At 40.9% G+C, this 23593-nt stretch overlaps 1 protein-coding gene across 1 annotated transcript in view; it reads right to left on the bottom strand.

Annotated features, from left to right (window-relative positions):
• Positions 1-23593, bottom strand: part of LOC136884644 (uncharacterized) — a 148329-nt gene that overhangs the window by 82627 nt on the left and 42109 nt on the right. The window contains exon 3 of the mRNA XM_068229625.1: positions 3440-3592. Coding sequence (XP_068085726.1) covers positions 3440-3592 — 153 coding nt within the window. The remainder of the gene's footprint in view (positions 1-3439; positions 3593-23593) is intronic.

Here is a 23593-nt window from a genome sequence, read left to right as displayed (position 1 = left end):
AGCTGCTGTAACAATAGTGTGAGGGGGGACTGCATTCTGGTAAATCCATTGTCTATTATGTGAAATGCACGTAGCGTCTACACAATAGAACATTACTTTCATCCTACCGATACGGGAGTGCTGCCGCCTACGGACATTATACATAAAAACCCGCTCTTTTCAAATATTTATGTTACAGATAGGAACTATCACGGAAGCTATAGGAAAAAATCAGTCTCAATCTTTGTTGATCAGCCTCCGTATGATAATGTGCTCCTCTATTCCTGCAGTGTTCGCACTCGGAGGCTTATACATTTTTAGTTAATCACTCTTTATATCAGAGGGGGCTGCCTGGCCGAGGCGGTAAAGGCGTGGCCGGTTCACCCGGAAGGACGTGGATTCGATTCCCCGCCAGGAAGTCCAAAAATTTAAGAAACAAGTTTTCCACTTCCGGAGATTCACTCAGCCTATACAAAAAATGAGTACCAGGTTAATTCGTGGAGGCAAAAACGACCAGGCCTTCATGGCCTATGCGGAGATGACTTTCTTTTTTATGTCAGAGAGAGCAAACTCCACAAGTATAAACGATTCGTACTGAGAGCTACTGAACTTTTCAAACAGGTAACGTCATATATTAAAGCTTTATCCACAATGAAAATTAGATATAAACATAACATAAACAGAGGTTATTCAATGGAGCAATTCACAACGACGTACATTAGCATCGAAACTAAATACATTGACATGAAAGATGGCAAAATCTTAGGTTATTTGTGTATATGCTAAAAGTAGAAATCAGCCAATGACAGAGCAACGCTTCGACGGTTGAACAATACACTTGCTTATATGACATGAAGATAAATCTCATAATAATGCGGCTTTGAAAGAATTTATGGGTAACAATTCCCCGTTAAATGAATTCTAAGGGCAGGACTGTAGACGAGGGTAAATGCGGGTATACGCCGAACACCTTCTGCTTAACTTCATTCAGTAGAGTACACTTACTAATATTTTGCACATACTTGCTGCTTTGCTTTATTGATTTGATTTGATTTCGGTATTCTGCCACTGAGTTTTAACATTCCTAGTTAAGTATTACGCTCATGATAATCATGAACGTTGTGACGTGTGTAACACCGAAATATCTAGCAAGTTGCTATCAGCGACCTACAACTGTGCGGTCGTTACGGGTATAGACGGCAATCGTTGGTTAATAGTCACAGGATCGGTAGATGCAGAGTGGGTTGTTGTCCCATAAGCTCTGTACTCTGACCGGCCAACCGAGCAGAGGAGAGGTGGTCACGGCTCTACCGTGGCTCTACGCCTCTGCATTCGGGAGACGGGCCTGGGGCACAGTGCTGCATTTCTCGCCTGGCCTCGCCCGTCGACTGTCCTGAGAATGGTTTTCCGTGGTTTTCCATTCTCCTGCACTAAGGCGAATGCTGGTACAGTTTGTAGTATAGGCCACGGCCGCCTACCCCCTCACCTTCTCCTTCACCATAACAAATCTCCCTGTCTGAGAGACGGCGTAACCGTCTAAGAGGCCCGCCTCCCCCTTCAGGGGAGGAATGAAAACGTTTCGTAGTAGTAGTAGTAGTAGTAGTTAATAGTTACAGATGATAAAAACACGCTTTTGATTACGTTCTATTGATCGATTTGTACCTAGTGCCACCAATATTATTTTACCAATACATTTTTTTTATTTACTCAAGAAAGGGCACCTGAGCCGAGGCTCTTAACGATGCAATGCAAGGATTAAATATTGGCAGAGTTTACAAAATATTTACAATACAATAATACGCTATTTGTAAATACATTACAGTGTGAGAGAAGAGGGAACCCTTACAAATATATACGACCACTGTACATTACTTGGTTTGTAAGATTTACTGCTCATTTTCTTTTGTCCATTGATTATTTATTTTTTGTTTAAATTTTGAAATTGTTGTTGCATGTTGTATATGTTTAGGGAGAGCATTGTACACCTTCATAGAGTAGTGCCATAAGGAGTTACAACCATACTTACTAGTTTTTACAAATTCTGTATGGACTCTCTGCTCCTCGAGTGTTATATAAGTGTATGTCAGAACTTATGATACAGATACAGTAATGTTTGTATGAAGCAAATTATGCTTAATTTTATATACCATCATAGCTGAAGCTCTATCACGTAACATGTGGAGTGGTAGAAGTTTGCATTTCTTATACAAATAATCCTTAGGTGTTAAGGGTGGTGAATTATACAGTATTTTTGGTGCTCTTTCTTTTGTAAAATGGCAACTTTCTCAGAGTTCCTTATTGCAACATCCCCAAACATGAATCAACATTATCACTGATGTTAAGAAAGCGAAGAAAACAGCGTTTAGGACCACTTGTAGGAATGGTATTATTTAAACTCATTTAAAAGCATGTAAGTGCACACTTTTATTAGAAAAATTTGCGTATTTGATAATGTAGTGTCTAAAGAGGAGCTACCTATTGTATAAGATGGTACCGTCATTGCATAGCTTTGAATATTTTATAACCACATATAACATCATATTGATCAGTTTTGCGGTTGTGGGTCGATCTAACCTCTTTCTGTCAGAATAGAAATTATTTCGTGAGTTCGCAACACCGTCCTCTAGAGTCTTGGCGTTTAGTATCAGTTTCTTTGTGACTGAAAACAAAGAACACGCTGTTTAGCAACAAGAAATATGGATCGTTGGTTGACAATGGGTACTTTGAGTCTAAAAAGAAAATCTGAAAACGAAGATATTGATACTAAGAAGAGTAAGCCATCATATTGCGGAAAATCACTTGTTATATGAAGCGCCAACCGCTAATTTTACAGTCAGTGGCGATCTGAAAATCAGGATTAGTCATGGACTAACTTTAGAGTATACCCCGTAAAAATTTTGGGACTACAGCTGTCTAAGGTTTTAGATTATGGTTCTTTAATAATGCAAACGTTATTTTTTTTTTTTTTTTTTGCTAGTTGCTTTACGTCGCACCGACACAGATAGGTCTTATGGCGACGATGGGACAGGAAAGGGCTAGGAGTGGGAAGGAAGCGGCCGTGGCCTTAATTAAGGTACAGCCCCAACATTTGCCTGGTGTGAAAATGGGAAACCACGGAAAACCATTTTCAGGGCTGCCGACAGTGGGGTTCGAACCTACTATCTCCCGAATACTGGATACTGGCCGAATTTAAGCGACTGCAGCTATCGAGCTCGGTGCAAACGTTATTTAGCTTCATATTGTCTGTATATACCTTGACCTATTTCAGATCATCTGTTCATTTTTTCTTATTTGCGATTGTTTATTGTAGACGTTTCCGCTTTCCATAGTGAATGCTGAAGCATTTTTGCCCATAAATTTTAGCTTAAAAGTTTAATTTTCATTGTCAATGGAACTTAAGTTACTGTAAGGTTAATTTTGTACAGTTTAAAAGTACCTACTAAGAACTATTGGTACTTACAGATGCAGCAGACACCGAAGCCACGGGCGCAAGTTCCACTCGCGATGCCTCCCAGACTCTTACACTCTAGGCTGTGGTAACACGTTCCCTTAGCTCCATCTGGAGAGAGGCAGGCGTCGTTAGGGAACTTGATGATGGTGAACAGGCTCAGAACTGAAACATCAAACAACGATAGTTAGTTGCCATTGCTGACTCGAACAGGAGAACTGTAAGAGGGGAGCACTTAGGACGGGAAGGATAATAATAATAATAATAATAATAATAATAATAATAATAATAATAATAATAATAATAATAATAATAATAATAATAATAATAATAAAGCAAATGTTTGTCTGTGTTTTGCGTGTGCGCGATGCCCAGCAAAATCTACAGCACGCAAAGATCTGGAATGTACATAGGTAGATGGAAGGGGGTCCAAATGCACCTCGTAGCCGGAATTTTCATTTTCACTTTCGTTGGTGAGTTACGAACGAAAAACCATCGGGAAACGTGTATTGGGATATGACAATCCAACGTGCTGTCACCAAGATTAAATGCATAGAGTCACTGTCGCTGGGCAAGGTATATAAGATAGGTAGAGAACACAATTCAAGGAGCCATTTTACGTCCATGGCGTAAGAAACTGTGTTTGGTGTAATATAGTGTGAGGGCAAATGACGCTGTTGATGATGATTCGTCCGTCGGATGGGGACGTAAAGTCTTGAGCTATTCGAGAAGAGCGGGCTATGTGCCGATCCCGGGTTTTATGCTTTTCATTCTTACTATCATATATCATTTCATTCATTTCATCTCATTAACTCATCTGATTAGGATGACGTCATGAAAGTTATACCCGGCATCTTAAGCATTGAAAATAACAATATAATAAAAATAAAATGATGTATTTCATGCAATTTACGTCAAAACTATGTGAGTTAATAAATATGTTTTAATTTGCTTTTAAATAAATAGTTTAGAAACATCTAACGATTGAATTAATAAAAGCGGGCAAAGCCGCGAGCTCATGCTAGTAATAATAATAATAATAATAATAATAATAATAATAAACACTAAGACCGATGGCTGGTTGGAACCTCAACAGTTCAGCCGTCAGCTGCCATAGATGGCTTAGACATCACTAAAGAGGTATACTAGGGAATGAGGAGTGAGCTAGTTTCCCGTTGCTTTCCTCACCGACTTAGAATTTGCTATTACATATCAGTCTGAAACAATATGGCCTCAGCTACCGTGTGCTGCCTGAGCGTCAATTTCGACGTTCCGTTTTACTCTGCCAGATGGCAGAGGAAACTGTATCTCTTTTGGGCGATCTATAGCTGAGTTTTAATTTTGTAGGCTTGAGGTCAAATGTGTAACCAAAGTCCATTTACATGCCGACATAGTACAACATGGAATGCCGAATACACTTTTATCCGCTCTTCAGAAATCCCCTCCCATAGGGGAAGAATAACATCCATGGCAACCCCTGCCTGTCGCAAGAGGCGACTAAAAGGGGCCCCATGGGCTCTTAAATTGGGAGCGTGGGTTGGCGGCCACGGGGCCCTTAGCTGAGTCTTGGCATTGCTTCCACTTATTTGTGCCAGGCTCCTCACTTTCATGTATCCTATCCAACCTCCCTTAGTCAACTCTTGTTTTTTTCAGACCCCGACTGTATTAGGTATCGAGGCTTAGGGAGTCTTTAATTTTCACGCCCTTCGTGCCTTTTGTCGTTCTTTGGCCGATATCTTCATTTTTCGAAGTGTCGGATCCCTTCCCCTTTTTCTCTCTGAGTAGTGTTACGAGAAAGGATGGTTGCCTAGCTGTACTTCCTCTTAAAATAATAATCACCACCACGAGTTCAGAAATCCGAGCCGGACTGCGTGGCTCAGACGGTTGAGGCGCTGGCCTTCTGACCTCAACATGGCAGGTTCGATCCTGGCTCAGTCCGGTGGTATTTGAAGGTGCTCAGATACGTCAGCCTCGTGTCAGTAGATTTACTGGCACCCAAAGAACTCCTGCGGGACAAAATTCCCTCACCGTGGCGTCTCCAAAAATCGTTAAAAGTAGGCTAGTTAGTGGGGCCTAAAACATTATTATTATTATTATTATTATTATTATTATTATTATTATTATTATTATTATTATTATTATTATTATTATTATTATTATTATTATTATTATTAGAAATCCGAATACCTCCGCCGGATTTCATCCCGCAATCTTGGTACATGGACGTCAACAATCTACCACTATGAAAATCCACAGCCTGTTTCCAGTCATTCGACCGGGTCAGGAGTGGAATGAATGAAGCCCCCATCTAGCGGTGAGGATAGGAATCGTGCCGGCTGCCGAAGCCTGTCACAGTCCTCTGGGGCAATGGTTAATGAATGATAGATGAAATGAAATTATATTGGAGAGTGTTGCTAGAATGAAATATGACAGAGAAAACCGGAGTACCCGGAGGAAAATCTGCCCTGCTTCCGCTTTGTCCACCACTAATCTCACATGGAGTGACCGGGTTTGGAACCACGGAACTCAGCGGTGAGAGGCCAACGTGCTGCCGCCTGAGCCACGGAGGCTACAATCTACCACTATAATGACAATAATAATAAAAATATCATATGGCCTCAGCTACCGCATGTAGACATTTTAATGTGACGCAATCTAGATGTCTGTTCGTCAATTTCGACGTTCAGTTTTACTCCAAGTCTACCAGAAGGTAGAGTGACCCGGATCTCTCTTGGGCGTCTGTGGCTGAGTTTTAATGAGTTTTGTCGGGTAAACACCAAATGTGTCACCAGAGATTTTTTACATGCCGATATCGTACGAAGTGGAGTGTAGAATGGACATTTTCCCCGCCTTTCAAAAATCTGACTACTTCTGTCGGATTTGAACCCGCTATATCTTGGGATCCGGAGGCCGACACTCTACCACTGATCCACAGACGGAGCTATTTTTGTACCCGACCACTTTCACCACATCACAACGACAGTATACCGACGACAGTTTGAGGGAGTCTGTAGGAAACCACCCATTGAGTTCGGGCACCAGTCCCAGTGCTGAGCAGTAGTGGCGATTAGGGCGGGGGGGGGGGGGGGCGTGGAGGAGGTATTCTCCTCCCCCCACTTTGTGGAGAATTTATTCCATTTTAGCCAATCACTGTAAAACTGTGTAACCTCAATGTAAGCACTGTAAAATTGTACCACTGAATAATTGTAAATAAAGCACGGAACAACTACACACCTTAGCCAAGAGGGCATATCACCATAACTACTTCAATATACACACTCCTTTTACCCATCTCCTAACTCCAACAAACCTCCAAACCCCACCAAATCTCCTGGCCGGAGAGAAGGCGTTACCTTCTAGGTGGCCCACCCCTTCCCTTTGGGGAGGGGAATGAAAACATCCCCCTAGGTCCTAGGTCAATTTTAGCCGCCTGAAACTGAGAATTTGTACAAGCCCTGTTGTCTTATCAGCCAATTCGTTTCTTTATTTTCTTTAAGTATTAACAAACCCGGGTACTTTTTGTTATCTGTAAATATTTTTCCCCTTCCCCATCCCCACTTTTAATACCCAATCGCCACTGCTGATGCTGAACAAGCTTATGTACACCCCCTACAAATAAGGACAATTTTTGCTGGTGGAACATTCTTCCACAGCATCAGGGGCCACTTGATTAGCGGAGAAACACTTACGCTTCAGGGCCTTCTTCAAAGGACCAAACACGTGATAGTCACAAGGAAAGAGATCTAGTCTGTAAGGCGGGTGATCTGCAAGATTCCTGCGAAAACGACACAGTGTGTCCACTGTTGCTTTATCATTAAGCATAAGCTGATCTCGTAACAGTTTCCCCGGCCGAAGGGAGGGGAACTGGGAAGTGGGAGACAGAGCTAATGCTCTGTGCGAACGCACAGATTTCTCGTTCATTGCACATGGTCGCTTCCCAGCCCCAGTAGGCTGCGTACAGTTTGTTCTATATATATATAGCCTTTATGTACTACATTCTAAATAAAAAATATTCCACCCCTAATAATTTAAAGAAAGGTTAGCTCCGAAAACAAAAATATTAATTCCCCTGGAAATGTTTGACATACGAAATTAAAATTTTTCTTGATATTCTTATTTTCTCATGATGGGGATTTAGACATTCAGCCCCTAGGTGGATTAGAAAGGGTTACAGCCTAAAAATCTGAAATTTCACTCGTACGACACTTTCTGACATAAGTTTCATATCACGGTTCCACTCTTTTTCCAAGGTGACGGAGGCTGCCTCTTCTCTTCGTTGGCATACCTGCTTTATGGTTCTTAAAGTAGGAGGTCCAGATATACAGAGTGTATCAGAACTATGCCAATAAAAAAAGGGATACTTTTCGTGTTATGTAAAGAACAATGACGCAATCGGATTGGCGAAGGAAAATTTTCTTTTCAAGAAAATGAGGTTACTTGCTTACTTCCGGGCGTTCGATTCAAATTGATGAACTTGCCGTATTTGCTAAGCCAGCCGCTGTCTGTTGTGTGTGTCAGAAGAGGGAAGGGAGGGTAAGTGGGAGTGTGAATGCACACGTACTGTGAGAATGACAATCCACAGCCAGTTTCCAGTCATTAGAACGGGTCAGGAATAGCATGAATGAAGCCCCCATCTAGCGACGAGGATAGGAATTGTGCCGGCTACCGAACCCTGTCACACTCCTCTGGGGCAATGATTAATGACTGATAGATGAAATGAAATGGTAATGGAGAGTGTTGCTGGAATGAAAGATGACAGGGAAAACCAGAGTACCCGGAGAAAACCCTGTCCCACCACCGCTTTGTCCAGCACAAATCTCACACGGAGTGACCGGGATTTGAACCACGGAACTCAGCGGTGAGAGACCGGCGCGTTGCCGCCTGAGACACGGAGGCTTACATTCTGCGCTATAAAGGCTGTAATCAAGAAACAGGGAGAAATCTTCGGGGGTGGTTAGCGTGAATTTCAGTAGTGACATTTTCCGTGGACAGCTGTACCTAGATTGTTTGCGAGTGAGCACCTTTCACAGTGTGGTAATCCTCCAGCCAGAAGATGGAACAGAAAATATAGTTTATGTGTAAGCTCTGTAAAATTCAGTGGTAGTGGTGCTAAACATTCTTTTAGGGAAAATGTGGTCATCAGCCTGTACAATGAAGAAAAAAGGATTTCAGGCCCGTTTGAAATGAGGGCTCAGCTTAAGGTTACATTTCTTCTGTAACGTCTTCTATGCGACTCACTCGCCTAGTTGTCATTTGATGCTACAATTTTGCTCCGCTACAATTTCGGACCAAAGGTTCTTGAATCCTATTGGTATTAGATTTAAATGGCTAAAGAGTTATACATTTTTACCGGCATTCACAAGTGTTTTTGTTTCTTAACTCCACAATAAAACATTGATAGTCGAAAGTCTATTACTCGAGTGGTATTTCTCGAATTAATTTCATAACATTTGCGTGCAGAGATTCAAATTTATAGTATACTAACAATCCGCCACGGCTTTACACGGGAGCAATTTTGAATTTCACTAAAATCTCCACTACTTGGCTCACTTTTGTCATAAGCTAATGTTCCATAAACCTAAACCTTTCTCCATAGATGTGTTATTCAATGCTGAAGCCCGCATCATAATCCATTCGGCGATTCTCTGGATTAAACAGCAAAAACATCAGACAGCTACCGGGGATTTTATTGTAATTCAAGCTTATAATAATTCCATAGTACTTGAAATAATTCTAGCCAAGCAATGAAAAGAAAAGAGAGAGAGAAGTACAGGGCCTCGCAAACCTCATGCCGTCGTAGTCCGAAAGAAAACAAGAGTTGACCAAGAGAGGTTGTATGGAAAGTATGAAAGTGATGAGCCCTTCACAAATAATCGGAAGGAATGTCAGACACGAGTAGGGTCCTCTTGGTCGGAATTCTGCTTTTCCAAGTAGAGAACCGTGCAGTTCGCTTTTCAGTCGCCTTTTACAACAGACATGGGATATCGTAGATTTATTCTACCGATCCCACCTACAGGGGGTTTCAGTAAGTCCGACAATACTTTGCTCATTACATGTGGCATGCTTATTAACCTCCACGGGCCATTTGTAAGTCTGGAGTGGAATCCAAGGGAGTTCAAAGCGAAATTTTCCCCAGAGGAAATTATTTTCAGATTTGCTTTTCTAATATCAGGCGACGTTGAGTGGAGTTTTCATATTTAACTAAATCGAAGATCCTTTAACGAGTAGAAGGTACATTTTAAGGAAAATGCAAAGCAAAGCAAATTCATTTCCGTGTAGGCCACAGAGGCCCTGGGAGGGATGGAAAGTAAAGGCTTCCACTATCCGTAACCTCGGCACTTGGTAGGGTAGAGTGGTTAGCTCTACGCCCGGCCGCCTTTGCCCCCAGGAATTAACGTGATATTCAGTTTTAGTGTAGGCTGAGTGAACCTCCGGAAGTGGGAATCGAACCCTCGTCCTTCAGGGTGAACCGAGCTCGCCTTTACCGCCTCGGCCAGGCAGTCCCTTTAACGATAATGTACGTATTTGTGAATTACGGCCCCAATTTCAAAACCTCCTATCGGCATTCCAGTGAATTTTACAAGAGAGGGGGAACAATCGCATTTAGTTTTTGAACTGTCTAAACTGAATCTCTCTTTGAACACTGATGTTTCTATGGATATTTTAAATCATCATCCTTGGGAATTTAGTGGGAATTTAGCATGCCATTTAGAAGGCATTTCCGGTTCTGCGGTCACGGGGTAGCGAACATGTCTCTTAACTGGAAACTGCGAGTTCGATTCCCGGCGGGGTCAGGGATTTTTACCTGCATCTGAGGGTTGGACTCGAGGTATACTGAGCTTATATGAGAACAATTAATCGAGGAGCTATCTCACGCTTAGATAGCGGCCTCTGTCTAGAAAGCCAAAATAATGGGCGAGAAGATTCGTCGCGCTGACCTCGCGTCACCTCGTAGTCTGCAGGCCTGCGGGCTGAACAACGGTTACTTGGTAGACCAAGGCCATCATGGATCGCCGTAGGGTTTGTTTGTTGTTTTGTTTTTTAGAAGATATCAGAGAAGCGGTTAGGTATGTCATTCCCCTCTGTCAATAATGACATTTATATTTCAAAAGTAATTGTAAATAAGTTTCAGAATTAAAGACGCTATTAGCATTGATTGTGTAACTACGGTTGACAGATTGTAAAATTAGAAATAAGGGTAGATTTTGTCAAACTACCACAACAGAAGATTATCGACATTTTCTAGTATTCTAGGTTTGTATTATTAAATATACGGTACTATTAATGTATATAATTATTTATCTAGAACAACATTGAAACAATTATTGTATATTTACAGCTTGATCTGCACTCATTCAGAGACTTTACAGTAGTTAGTGAAAACTTGAAGAGTTCTTTATAAGTTGTGCTGAAATTTGTAACAATTTGCATTTAAGCTTCAGTCACCTTAGTAGTAGTAGTAGTTCTGTTTCTTACATTAGTCCACTTATCCACTTTCAAATATCCCTGAATAACCTCCGTCGGGCTGAGTGGCTCAGACGGTTTAGGCGCTGGCCTTCTGACCCCAATTTGGCAGGCTCGATCCTGGCTCAGTCCGGTGGTATTTGGAGGTGCTCAAATACGACAGGCCCGTGTTGATAGATTTACTGGCACGTTAAAGAACTCCTGCGGGACTAAATTCCAGCACCTCGGCGTTGCCGAAAACCGTACAGATAGTTAGTGGGACGTAAAGCCAATAACATTATTATTATGAACAGCCTCCGAAAGTTTGCCGGTAGAGTTCGGGTTCATCCTGTATAAGTAAGAATACTTTTAAGGGCGGGTTGGTACGTCCCTGGCAAACATAAAGGAAGGATCTCTCCTTTACGATTCTTCAGGAATATATCCTGGCATGTTCATTGTTTCAAATTTGGTTCAGTATATTGTAGAGAAAATAGAGGTGCTTGCTCCTGCAAAAAGTGCACACGTGTTCCAGCAACTTTTTAAGACGTACTCACAATGTTCAGAAGTACTATAATAGGAAGTGAAAGGAAGCAAATGGAAGGTGCTAACAGTTACCAAGTTTCCATGGGGAATTCAAATCGATTTGAATACGCTTTCCGTATCGAAAACCTCATGGAAACGGGGACTTAGTTCGTATTGAGTCTCAAAGTCGATCCTGCTAGAAAGTGGGATCGAATCGTACTCAATACGGATATAGTATCATGGAAACGTGAAACGTACTGAAATCGATTTGAAAATGCTACGGATGCTCCATTGTAGTTTATTTATCATGTGCTTCCTGTGATTTCCTTCCTGTTCAGTTGATTTCAGCTTACTGTTCCTTATATATTTTACCATGTGTAGTATAAGCAGAAATCTGTGGACGCCGGAGACTATAACGTTATTGGAAATAATACGAGAAAAGGAAATGTACAAGCTCTTCGACGGAAACTGATTTGCAACAATTCTATATTCAGCACATGAAGCTAGTTTGTGCAAAGCCATCGCAAATTTTCCTCAACAGACATTGGTTTGCTCACGAAAAACTTGTTTGATTTGAGGTGTGGTTCAATACGCAGACATATGAACATAAATGTCGAACTTATCCTGCAGCTGTCTAATTAATCATCTTCTGTGGAGTAACGTTGCACTATAGGCTCTCACCAGTCCTTACTCCTTTCTTTTGTACGGGCTATAGGCTGTACAAAAAACAAGTTTGTATCACGGACTTTAAATTCCTTTGGTAATAATACACGAGGACTTCTTTCTTTACTCTACTTTGATTAGGGTTGGTCGTTGCTGTCAAACGCTACATGTCGGATTATTCTCGTACGGCCTCGCGCGATCTCGTAAATTACGAGTGTCATATTCAAATCGATCTGAATACGAATTGAATCTTACATGAAAACAAGTAACGTATTGAGTACAGAAAGCGTATTCAAATCGATTTCAATCCCCATGGAAACGTGGTAAGTGATTTTGTGATTTCCGACATACACTGCCAACATTTGAAAAACAAGCGTGCAATCAGCATTTCAATCTCTCGAAAAATATTTACTTCCGCGAAAAGTAATGAAACCTAAAATATGGGAGAAATATTAGAATCGAGATACTCAATAAAATAGAGGTGGAATATGAGAGAACGCGGGAAATATGGGAGAAAATACATACACTGCTCTCGGAAAGTCTAAAAATATAGTTAAGTTGGATGCACTGTGTATTCTAATGGCTACATGTTCAGGTACAGGCTCGGGATACAGTCAAACGGAGAGAAACCCGATGTGTAGCGATAACAAACACGACAAGTAGGCTGAGGTTCCGCTCTGTAATTGTAGGCTAACCCAGGAAGCACTAATTAAGAAACTATTACACGAGAGCTCATCTACCTTCCTCTTCAGTGATTGTGTTTGTACTCATATGTCTGACATCACGATCTATTATTATTATTATTATTATTATTATTATTATTATTATTATTATTATTATTATTATTATTATTATTATTATTATTATTATTATTATTATTATTGTACCGGGTGGTACACCTCCACGCCGCTAATTCGAACTTTGCGCCAGTTGAAACTCCTCTACTGGAGGAAGCCTGAACTCTAACAACCGTGTTAATTCGAAAGTTTATCAGAAGATGTCATTGCTATAAATTTTGAAGTGCTCTGAACTGTGTCTTTTTCGATTTATATTTGTTTTCTCTGTAGCAAGAAGTGTGAACATTCTCTTCTAGATGGCACCACTTAAGAACTACAATTGTGCACCCTAGTGCAAAGTGAAGGAACTTTTCTTTGAAGAAATTTTGTAGTCATAAATTTCTTTCTGCCATTGTTTAAGTTGGCAACGTTAACCCTTTCTTTCCGCCAGTTTTGAAATTGGCCAATCATAAATTTCTGTAATTAATTTTCCACCAATCCTGGTTTTCTTCTTCAGTTTTGACATGTAATGTTTTGGCCGTCCAATAAAAAGCTTGTGGGTGGGTGTTCTTATTCTTGAAAGGTCTCGAATGTTCCACGAGGGTATATAAACTGCTGATTTTCGAGTCTCCGGGCCACTTCAGTAACATCTATCATTGTGTAAATTATGTAGCAGGGGTCGGGAAGCGCCTCTTTCGTCGGACAGCAGTTCATCAATAAGGTAATGGCCTTTTAATAACTTATTTTCTTGCTAGCTCAGCAGTTTAACTCTCGGGGCAGGTTCGATACCGTTTACCATGTAACTTTCCTCTAAAATGTAAAAGACTCTTGGTATAAATTCTGTCTCTTCAAACTACAAATTGGGATAGAGAGTGCCTAACCCTCTCGAGCTCCCATTCATTTTGTTTTGAGGTGACTACGTTTTCATAACAGTTTCCCTTCTACTCGTAATGTCATAAAGTTTTCTATCGTGTCACCTCCGTAGAATGGGATTAGCCCTTGCATAAGCGGCCTAGAGCCAAATAGTTTTTAATAAAGTGTATTAGGACTGCAAGTACGCCTCCACTCAAATTGGTATTTTGGGGCCATGTCATTGTCCGGTTTCTTCACTGAATAGGCCTCAGTAGGTTGGGTATTTTTACCCCTGTGTTATTGTACTTGGAGGACAGCTTGAATGTGGAGTTTGGTGTGGCCTTTGATAGGCTGGAACTTTGAGAGCGGGTTGCCCTTCCCAAAAAATTTGTTTCTGTGTGCCTCGAGGAGGCTTTTACTATGTAATTGGGAGCAAGTGCTCTTGAGCATGATTGGGGTCGTCTGCCCCTTGGTTGAATCTTGTATATGGGTCAAGTTGGGCTTATAGCTCAAGAATTGTGTGTCTGGCTCTCGGAGCCCAAATCCGGTAACCACTGTAATTGTACATTCTCGATTTGTTGCTAGGCTACTAAATACCTGTTATATTTGTTATTTCTTGATCTTGAAAAGAAAATATAACCTTGTTAAATTTTAAATTAACTTTAATTTCGTAGATTGAGGTCTATTCATCCCAGCACCTTCTTTCACCTCTGCTGATCCACCAAACCACGGTAACAATTATTATTATTATTATTATTATTATTATTATTATTATTATTATTATTATTATTATTATTATTATTGCCACCGGCTGCCACTATACTATACTAACTAGACTACACTGCGAAAACAAGTGATTTAATACCATGATTGAGGTTCTTTATTATATTTAACGTAAGGACCCCTCTCTCGTCCTTATACCTCCCGTGGGTGGGGGGCGGTAAAATAGAACCACGGTATCCCCTGCCTGTCGTAAGAGGCAACTAAATGGGCCCCAGAAACTTCCAATTTAGGAGCACTGGTTGGCGACCACGGGCCCTATGGCTGAGTCCTGGCATTGCTTCCACCTACCTGTGCCAGGATCCTCACTTTCATCTATCCTATCCAACCTCCCTTAGTCAACTCTTGTTCTTTTCCAACCACGACGGTATTAGAGAACTTGAGGCCTAGGTAGTCTTTCATTTTCACGCCCTTCGTGGCCCTTGTCTTTCTTTGGCCGATACCTTCATTTATCGATCTGTCGGGTCCCTGCCATATTTTCTTTCTGATTACTGTTAGATAGGGGTTGGTTGCCTAGTTGTACTTCCTCTTAAATCAATAATCACCACCACTACCACTAATTTTCAGAGACTTTCAGACTGAAACAGTCTATATTTTATTTATTTATTGCTGACTTACATTTGTGGCGAAGTTAGGGCTCACGGCCCTCTCTTACATTTAACCACTATAAACAATAACATGGAAAAATGTAAACATAAAAGTAAGACAGTAATTCGACAAAGAAATAATACTACGGACAGATATACTAAGTTACAAATCAGTACAGCAATTAGTGTGACAATATACTACTAATAATAATACTATAAAGAGGAAATATAGTAATAATAAGAATAATGAATGAAGTGCGTAATAGATGCACATACACACAATGACTCACACAACTCAGTTATATGTTCCCAGGAAAAACTTTCGGCAGGCAGATTTGAATTTATGAGAGGAAGTATCGTGCCGAATGTCCATTGGGAGTGCATTCCAGAGTCTCGATGTAGTAACTAAAAAAGAATGATTGTAGGAATTCGGTCGATTTAGTGGAATTTCAAATATGAAACCAGAACGAGTACTAATATCATGGAATGAAGAAAGGAAACGAAAATTAGAAGATATGTGCGCGTTCATCGAGAGCACTTGGTAAACAAGTGGCATTAGGTGAACATTCCTTCGTTCATTTATGCGTAGCCATCTCTTTTTTTTTTTTGGCAAGTCGCTTTACGTCGCACCGTCACAGATAGGTGTTATGGCGACGATGGGACAGGAAAGGGCTAGGAATTTGAAGGAAGCGGCCGTGGCCTTAATTAAGGTACAGCCCCAGAATTTGCCTGGTGTGAGAAGGGGAAATCACGGAAAACCATATTCAGGGCTGCCGTCAGTGGGATTCGAACACACTATCTCCCGAATAGTGGCCGCACTTAATCGACTGCAGCTATCGAGCTCGGTCCCAATGTTTTGAAATATGGTATAACATGAGCGTCATGTCGCAGTTGGAAGGCATATCGTATGTATGAGTTTTGTGCTCGTTGAAGTCTCAAAACTTGTTCAGCATTTAGATTGACTAGTACCGTATCACAGTAATCTAAAATTGGGAATAGTAGTGCTTGGATTTTTAATTTATGTTTTTGAGGAAAATAATTCTTGTGACGTTTCAGGGGATGTAGAGCTGCATGAACCTTTCTACATACATTAGTTACGTGTTCATTCCAGGTCAGATTCTCATTGATGGAGATTCCAAGATTAGTTACATTTTAAGGTACGGTACAACAATGTCATTGATTACGATTGGAGGAGGATTAATATTATTTCTTACATGTAATAATTTCGAGTTTCCTATAATAATATTTTGTGTTTTACGAGGATTTAGGATTAAGTAGTTGTTTTTAGAATATCTGAACTAGTATGCTGAACTGTTTCATGTAAATTGTTTGCAGTGGTGTGTTGGTATATCTGCAGATCATCAGCATGTAAGTGGTAGTTATAATACTGACGTGTAGAGGATATGTCATTAATATGCAAGACGAACAATAGAGGCCCTAGAACAGACCCTTGAAGGAAACCAGATTATTTTACAGCCCATTGGGATCTTTGATTGTTTACCACTACGCACTGGCGACGATTTGTAATGTACGACTTTAAAAATTTAGGACTATCGTGCCGATATGCAGAGAACGGAGCTTAGATAAGAGTATGTCTATATTTACCGTGTCGAACGCACTACAAAGTCAAGGAGTGTCAGTATCGTCACCTGCCGTTTGTCCATTGCTAGTCTTATGTCATCTGTTACCCGAAGAAGTGCAGTCGTAGTACTGTGTCCCGTTCTGAAGCCAGATTGTAATGGGTCAAAAAGAGAATGTCTGGTTACGAATTCTACTAGCTGCTCGTGTACAACTCGTTCAAGAACATTCGAGAGAGAGGGAAGAATGAAGATGCATGTACAACGTGTGATCAATCATCAGCATATGAGTGGTAGTTACAATAATGAAGTGTGGAGGATATGTCATTAATATGTAAGACGAACAATAGAGGCCCTAGAACAGACCCTTGAGGGACACCGGATGATTTTACAGCCCATTCGCGAATGATTGATTTCAAGATTTATTTGTACATGTATACAGGAATACAGCTTAATGTCCTTCAAAATAATCGCCCCCATGGTTATGCACTTCTGACAACGCGTTAGAAGTCACGCATACTTCGGGTAAAGGCAGCCTGTGGGATGCAGTTGAGTTCAGCATTCACATTGCTTTGAATGTCGGCAAAGTCCGAAAACCGTTCCATTACCAATGTGTCTTCAAGTGAGGGAAAAAGAAATAACAGTCAGGACTTGGGTGACCCTGGGCCACGCCACTTTATACTTCGCCTCTTCGATTCTTGATCATACTTCAGTCACCACAACTCGTCGCCCGTAACGATGTGTTCAAGATATTTTGTTTACATGTTGCTTCACGTCACACCGACATAGATAGATCTTATAGCGACAATGAGATAGGAAAGGTCTAGGAGTGGGAAAGAAGCGCCGTGACCTTAATTAAGGTACAACTTCAGCATTTGTCTGGTGTGAAAATGGTTGTCTTCAGGGCATCTGGCATCCGTAAAACAGGGCTTAATCCACATTAGTGCCGATCCAAGAAAAGGCCAGGAAAGTAGAAGAATCTCTTAACTACCTACAGTATATCTGAAACACGATCCATATGAATCGATAACAAATATGTCAAAAAGTGAAGAGAGGACGCCCACGTCTCCCTCCTGTTCCAAAGATTCATCGTCGCCCGTAACGATGTGTTCAAGATTTTTTTGTTTGTTTACAAGTTTATTTACGTCACACCAACACAGATAGATCTTATGGCTACAACCCCGTCACGTCCTCACTCTGGTAAGTACTCTTTAAGAATCCTCGACATACCCTATCCCCGCTCCACTTTTACCACATCCTCATCCAATCCACAGACCGGCCACCCCCATAGAGAATACTGTGTTTGGGTACCCTACGCACTCTCTCCACACCAACAGCTGCCTAGTCCATCTCGTAGGACCCTCTTACTCTTTGATATTACGGTCCCTAAGACACCACAATCGACCACCTGACCACGAAATAGCACACTATCTTTCCAAATTGTATGATATACTGTATAACTGGTCTAAATCAGTTTCATTTTTATTCTATTTTTTCACTTTCCGGACCTCATTCCTTTAGTAACCAATTAATGTAATTTCATATTTGTATGTGGCAGTAAGCTTACTATACTTATTTATTTAAAACCTCTCATTCTTCATCCTGAAGAAACCTGTAATGTGTCTTAGTTTAAGTAATTAAAGAAATAAGCCTGTATTTTTGTATTTTGTGTATACATGTAACCAAAAAAATCTTCAACTTGGCTAAAACACCAAACTAATTTAGTGATAAAAATTACGTAAAAACAAATAAAGGAAACACAGAAAAAAATAGCCAAGACGCCCACAATCATATCTCCCATTTCCATCACTTCTATTTACCCTCTACCATCACCTTTAACCCCTCACAACTCTCTTGGCCAGAGAGTAGGTGTTCCTTACTAGGTGGCCCGCCTCCCCCCTCAGGAGTGGAATGAAAGCTTAGTTAGACAGAGATAGATAGAAGTGAAAACGTCGGTGGATGCAGAGTGAGTCTCGGCTCACAAGTGGCCACCGCTGGTCTATGGTCCGACAGCTCTGCATAGAGCCGTGCATTTGGGAGACAGAGACAGGCTGGTCCCCACCGTCGGCTGTCCTAAGAATGGTTTTCTGTGGTTTTCCATTATCTTGCACTAAGGCGAATGCCGGGACAGTTTCTAGTATAGGCCACGGTCGCCAACCCTCTCACCTTCTCCGCACATCTTCTCCGATACAAATCTCCCGGTCTGAGAGACGGCGCCACCGTCTAGGAGGCCCGCCTCCCCCTTCAGGGGAGGAATGAAAACATTTTTAGCAGTAGCAATGGGCTAACACCGATTATAGTAGATATCGGCACAGCAGCTAGTTTTAACTAGCCTTCCAGCTCTATATTCGGGAGGTAGAGGGGCTGATCCCAACCGTCGGCTGTCCTGGGAATGGTTTTCCATGGTATTCCATTCTCCTGCACTAAGGCAAATGCCGGGACAGAGCCTTTTATAGGCAACAGCCACTCCCCTCTCATCATCTCCGCACCTCAAATCACCGCAACACATCTCCTGGCCTGAGAGAGAGCGTCAGCCTCTTAGAAGAAGGGGTACGGTATACCGGCGAGTTGGCCGTGCGGTTAGGAGCGCGCAGCTGTGAGCTTGCATCCGGGAGATAGTGGGTTCGAATCCCACTGTCGACAGCCCTGAAGATGGTTTTCCGTGGTTTCCCGTTTTCATACCAGGCAAATGCTGGGGTTGTATCTTAATTAAGGCCACGGCCGCTTCCTTCCCATTCCTAGGTCTTTCCCGCCCCATCGTCGCCACAAGACCTATCTGTGTCGCTGCGACGTAAAGCAAATAGAAAAAATTGGAAGAAGGTCAGGAAGGAGAAGAAGAAGACAGAAAAGAACTAGTATGGAGGATGTCAAGTTTCGAGTGTGCAGTAGAAAAGTACAGTCCGCCAAAAAATGATAAACTTATTGTTTCCTAGTTTTTACAAAATTTACAAAATTTACAAAATTTTTACATAGTAAGAAATTCTCTGCTTGTTTCTTTTCCATTTTACAGGGCAATTTTCGATTGTCTCCGCTGTTCTTAATTGTGAGGATGTCTATAAAAGTGCTAGCAAGGATCTTCAGTGGTACTTAACTCAGAATACAGAAAGAAAGAACTCGAGCTTCATGAAGTGTTGAATGTTCCGCTCTCTGATCAACATTATAAATCACTCAGCGAGACCTCGGCTGTGATGACTTTTGTCTTCCCAGTAAGTGTGCCAATGTAATCTTGGTAGTCTATTTAAATGTTCTAAGAACAGAGTGAGGAAGCTGTCGTCTCCTTGTTGTTTATAGCAGCTATAAAGCAGGGCCGGTTAAAATAAAGAACATCAATCGGTTGAAATATTACGTGACCCTGATACAACTTGATTAAAAGTAATAATAATGTTACTTATTTTAATCCCTCTAACTACTCTTTTTCGGTTTTTGGAGACGCCGAGGTGCCGGAATTTTGTCCCGCAGGAGTCCTTTTATGTACCGGTAAATCTACTGATAGGAGGCTGACGTATTTGAGCACCTTCAAATACCACTGGACTGAGCCAGGATCGAACCTGCCACGTTGGGCTCAGAAGGCCAGTGCTCTGCCGCCTGAACTACTAAGCCCGGCTTGATTCAAAGTATATGAAAATGCTATGAGGAGTGAAATGAGAATAACATATTCTTCTTCTTCTTCCAATTACCTGTGGTCGGCATTTTGTACAGATTGCGTCTTTCTGTGATGGATTGTAATGTAAAGTGAATTAGGTGCGTATTAAGACGAACAAAACTACCGAGCCCTCGAGCAAGACGAATTTATCAGACAAAGTTAAAATATCCGACCCGACCCGGTCGAGAATCAAACCCGCGGCCTCCGGAACCGAAGGCCACTAGGCTGGCCATTCAGTCAAAGAGCCGGACACGAAATTAGAATAATGCTTAAGAGCTTAATTTAGGTTTGTCAATTGTCGTTTTATTTCGGTGTCAATCTACCAGTTACTCGCCGTTACGGGCTGAAGGGACTCGGGTATTGTAATTTTTCCACTATAACCGACGTGTAGAGGAACTACGGTGACCAACTGTTGAAGGAAGGAATGAGAGACAAGACAGTCAAAAAATGGGGACATTCCACAATTTTGGGGGACAGCTACATTTTCAGTTATAATTTTAAAACGAGGAAATTTTTAACATTTTCGAAGCCATTGTGTTCCCAGTTTTCCTCTTTCTTCTCACTGAAGTAACAACATAGAAGTCTGTACTCATTGCTATATTTATTAAATATTTTTATCGAGCTTAACTTTGGTGAATTACTATGTTGTTGGGTTCTTGATTTAGAGCAGTAGAAAGTAACATGTTTTGGGCGTGTAGGTGGATTAGGGACAGACAAATTGAACAGAAATAGCAGGTTAGAGCTACTAATACGATTGTTAATTTATAGACAAACAGAAGAACTGCAATTACTCGCCTTTTTGCTAAGGACTTATAACCACGTTGTTTCATTCAGTCATTGTAAGAATCAAATTTAGGATAATTATTACAGTAGTTATTTTGTACGTAAGGTATCTAAGAAATTTGCTTTGCACCATTTCAACTTCGTTTTCATATAGTTTAAAGCTGCGATTCTAAATGAGCGATGCATATCGGTACGGTAACCTTACTACTGTTATAGAATGTGTGAGGTCAGATTTTACTATTTCTCATCTCCTTGTTACAAAGGAGAATTCGGTAAGAGTAACAATGGTAGGACACAGGAAATACATTTTTTAAATAGTGTCAAATTTCCCTTTGAGAAAATCAAATGATTGGAAACACGGTATGTCTTTCAATAAAGGAAAATCAAATTGATAACGAAGAATTTATTTACAAATAATGAATCGTTTCCGAGAGACGTCTGTGTGGAATTTGTGGTCGACAAGTGTAAGATGCAGTGCATCGAAGGGGGGAATCTAACTCACGCCTTATGAAACTACCACTAATGAAATAATCTAGAATATGACGGGATGAGGTCTCTTCGTCAAAAGAACCTTCTACCGTATCTCAGTCATGGCCATCCATCAGTACTTCACATCACAGCCTGCACGGTTGCTTAGTACCTTTGCGTAACGCATTTCATATCGCTCATTTCGTGACGAAAATTTTCTGATCGTTCCCTTAACATTAGTCGTAGAATGAATTTTTACTGCGCGTAAGATCGTAAACGTCGTGTTCTACTGTACAATGCTCGGTAATGTATTATGTTTCGCTGGGACCAGTATTACGAGATAAGTTATTTGAGAATTCATTTTTAGACCCTCCCCTTAACTACTGTTTAGCCAGCATTAATAAAATCATTTGTATCCTACATATACCTTAAATAGCGATTGTTATTATTCTGTTCCGCCGTTTTCCGTTTTCTTGTGACGAACATACGTTCATACATAGTGTACATACAGACAGACATACATACAGAGAGACAGATAGACAGACATGACAGACATGTAAAAGTTGCATTTACTTCTTATTCTGGAAATGACCGACAAAACAATACCCAATGAATATTGAATTTTCACGACCGCATTGTAATCGAAACAGACTTTCAACGTATTAGGTCGTGTTACGTACATGTAGTACGTGTTGAAGAGATGTTAAGTACAGAACAAAAATGGCCAGCCGGACACCAGTGGGATCCGAACCCACAACCTCCCGATTTCGCGTCGGTTGCTCTACCAATTGAGCTATGGTGGCCTAGGCCATCTTTGTTCTGTTTGAAAGGATCTGAGCTACAGGTCTGGCACTGCTGCTAGCACACTGTAGAGTGCGTTTAAGTCGCCCGTTGTGGGGCATGTCAATGAATATTGAATTTTCACGACCGCAACCGACGCGAAATCGGGAGGTTGTGGGTTCGGATCCCACTGGTGTCCGGCTGGCCATTTTTGTTCTGTACTTAACATCTCTTCAACACGTACTACATGTACGTAACACGACCTAATACGTTGAAAGTCTGTTTCGAAAAACAATACCCATTTGTAAACATTCTGACCAAAGTACAGACCATACTCTGATTCTATTTGTATAGATATTATCTTCCTCTCCATGGTATTAAAATAATTCTATGTTGAGACTAATGAATGGTACTGTCATATGTTTTCCCTTTGCTTTCCCATAAAACATATTCTTCAAACTAAGGAACATTTATCTCCCAAAGTATTCTTGATAAAGAAATACCATTTTGCTGTTTCCACTACAAAAAATAATTGATTTAAATGAAAATCGTTTAACATCCATATTTGGAAATACTGCAATAATTTTAAGGTTCGCAGCTTTTCAAAATAAAGTTGTCTATTATTTATGATTCTCCCACGCTGGTATCTTCATCTTGTCGCGATGTGGGAGCTTGCGTTCCTAAGTGATCCTGAGCAGTGTTGCCAACTTAGCGGATTTTCCGCTAAATTTGGCGGAATTAGAAGACTGTCGGCGGAGAAATATATCATTTAGCGGACAGCGGATTTTTTGGCGGAATTCTAGATTTATTATAGCGGAATTTAGTGTTTTATCCATTTTATGTTTTTTTCTAAATTTTTTACTCCAGTCTATCTCCAAGCTATTCCGTATTTCTTATCAGGAGCTATCAGTCACATGAGGAAAACATGTTATTTGGATTTGATGTTATGAGATCATAAATTTGTAATGCGTGGGGAAAGGGTACTTTTATCCTAGTTGACGAATGACGACAGATAATGAAACTGTGAGAGAGTAGCATTTATATTTATGCTATGAAGGAAGACCATGTAATGAACGGCCTGTTTTGTGTGTGGCCGTTGAGGTAGGGGATTCACTTAGTTTGCACCCGGCACTAAAACGCCTACAAGCTTTAGCTCGCCGGCTCGCAGGCAGGGGTTAATCCCAGTAAAACTCACAGATCAGGTGAGTGCAGCCATTTATTATTATTATTATTATTATTATTATTATTATTATTATTATTATTATTATTATTATTATTATTATTATTATTGC

The sequence above is a fragment of the Anabrus simplex genome, chromosome 1 (assembly GCF_040414725.1).
Source record: "Anabrus simplex isolate iqAnaSimp1 chromosome 1, ASM4041472v1, whole genome shotgun sequence".
NCBI classification, from domain to species: domain Eukaryota; kingdom Metazoa; phylum Arthropoda; class Insecta; order Orthoptera; family Tettigoniidae; genus Anabrus; species Anabrus simplex.
The sequence above is the reverse complement of the archived record's forward strand: the minus strand, read 5'-3'. Positions and strand labels throughout refer to the sequence as shown.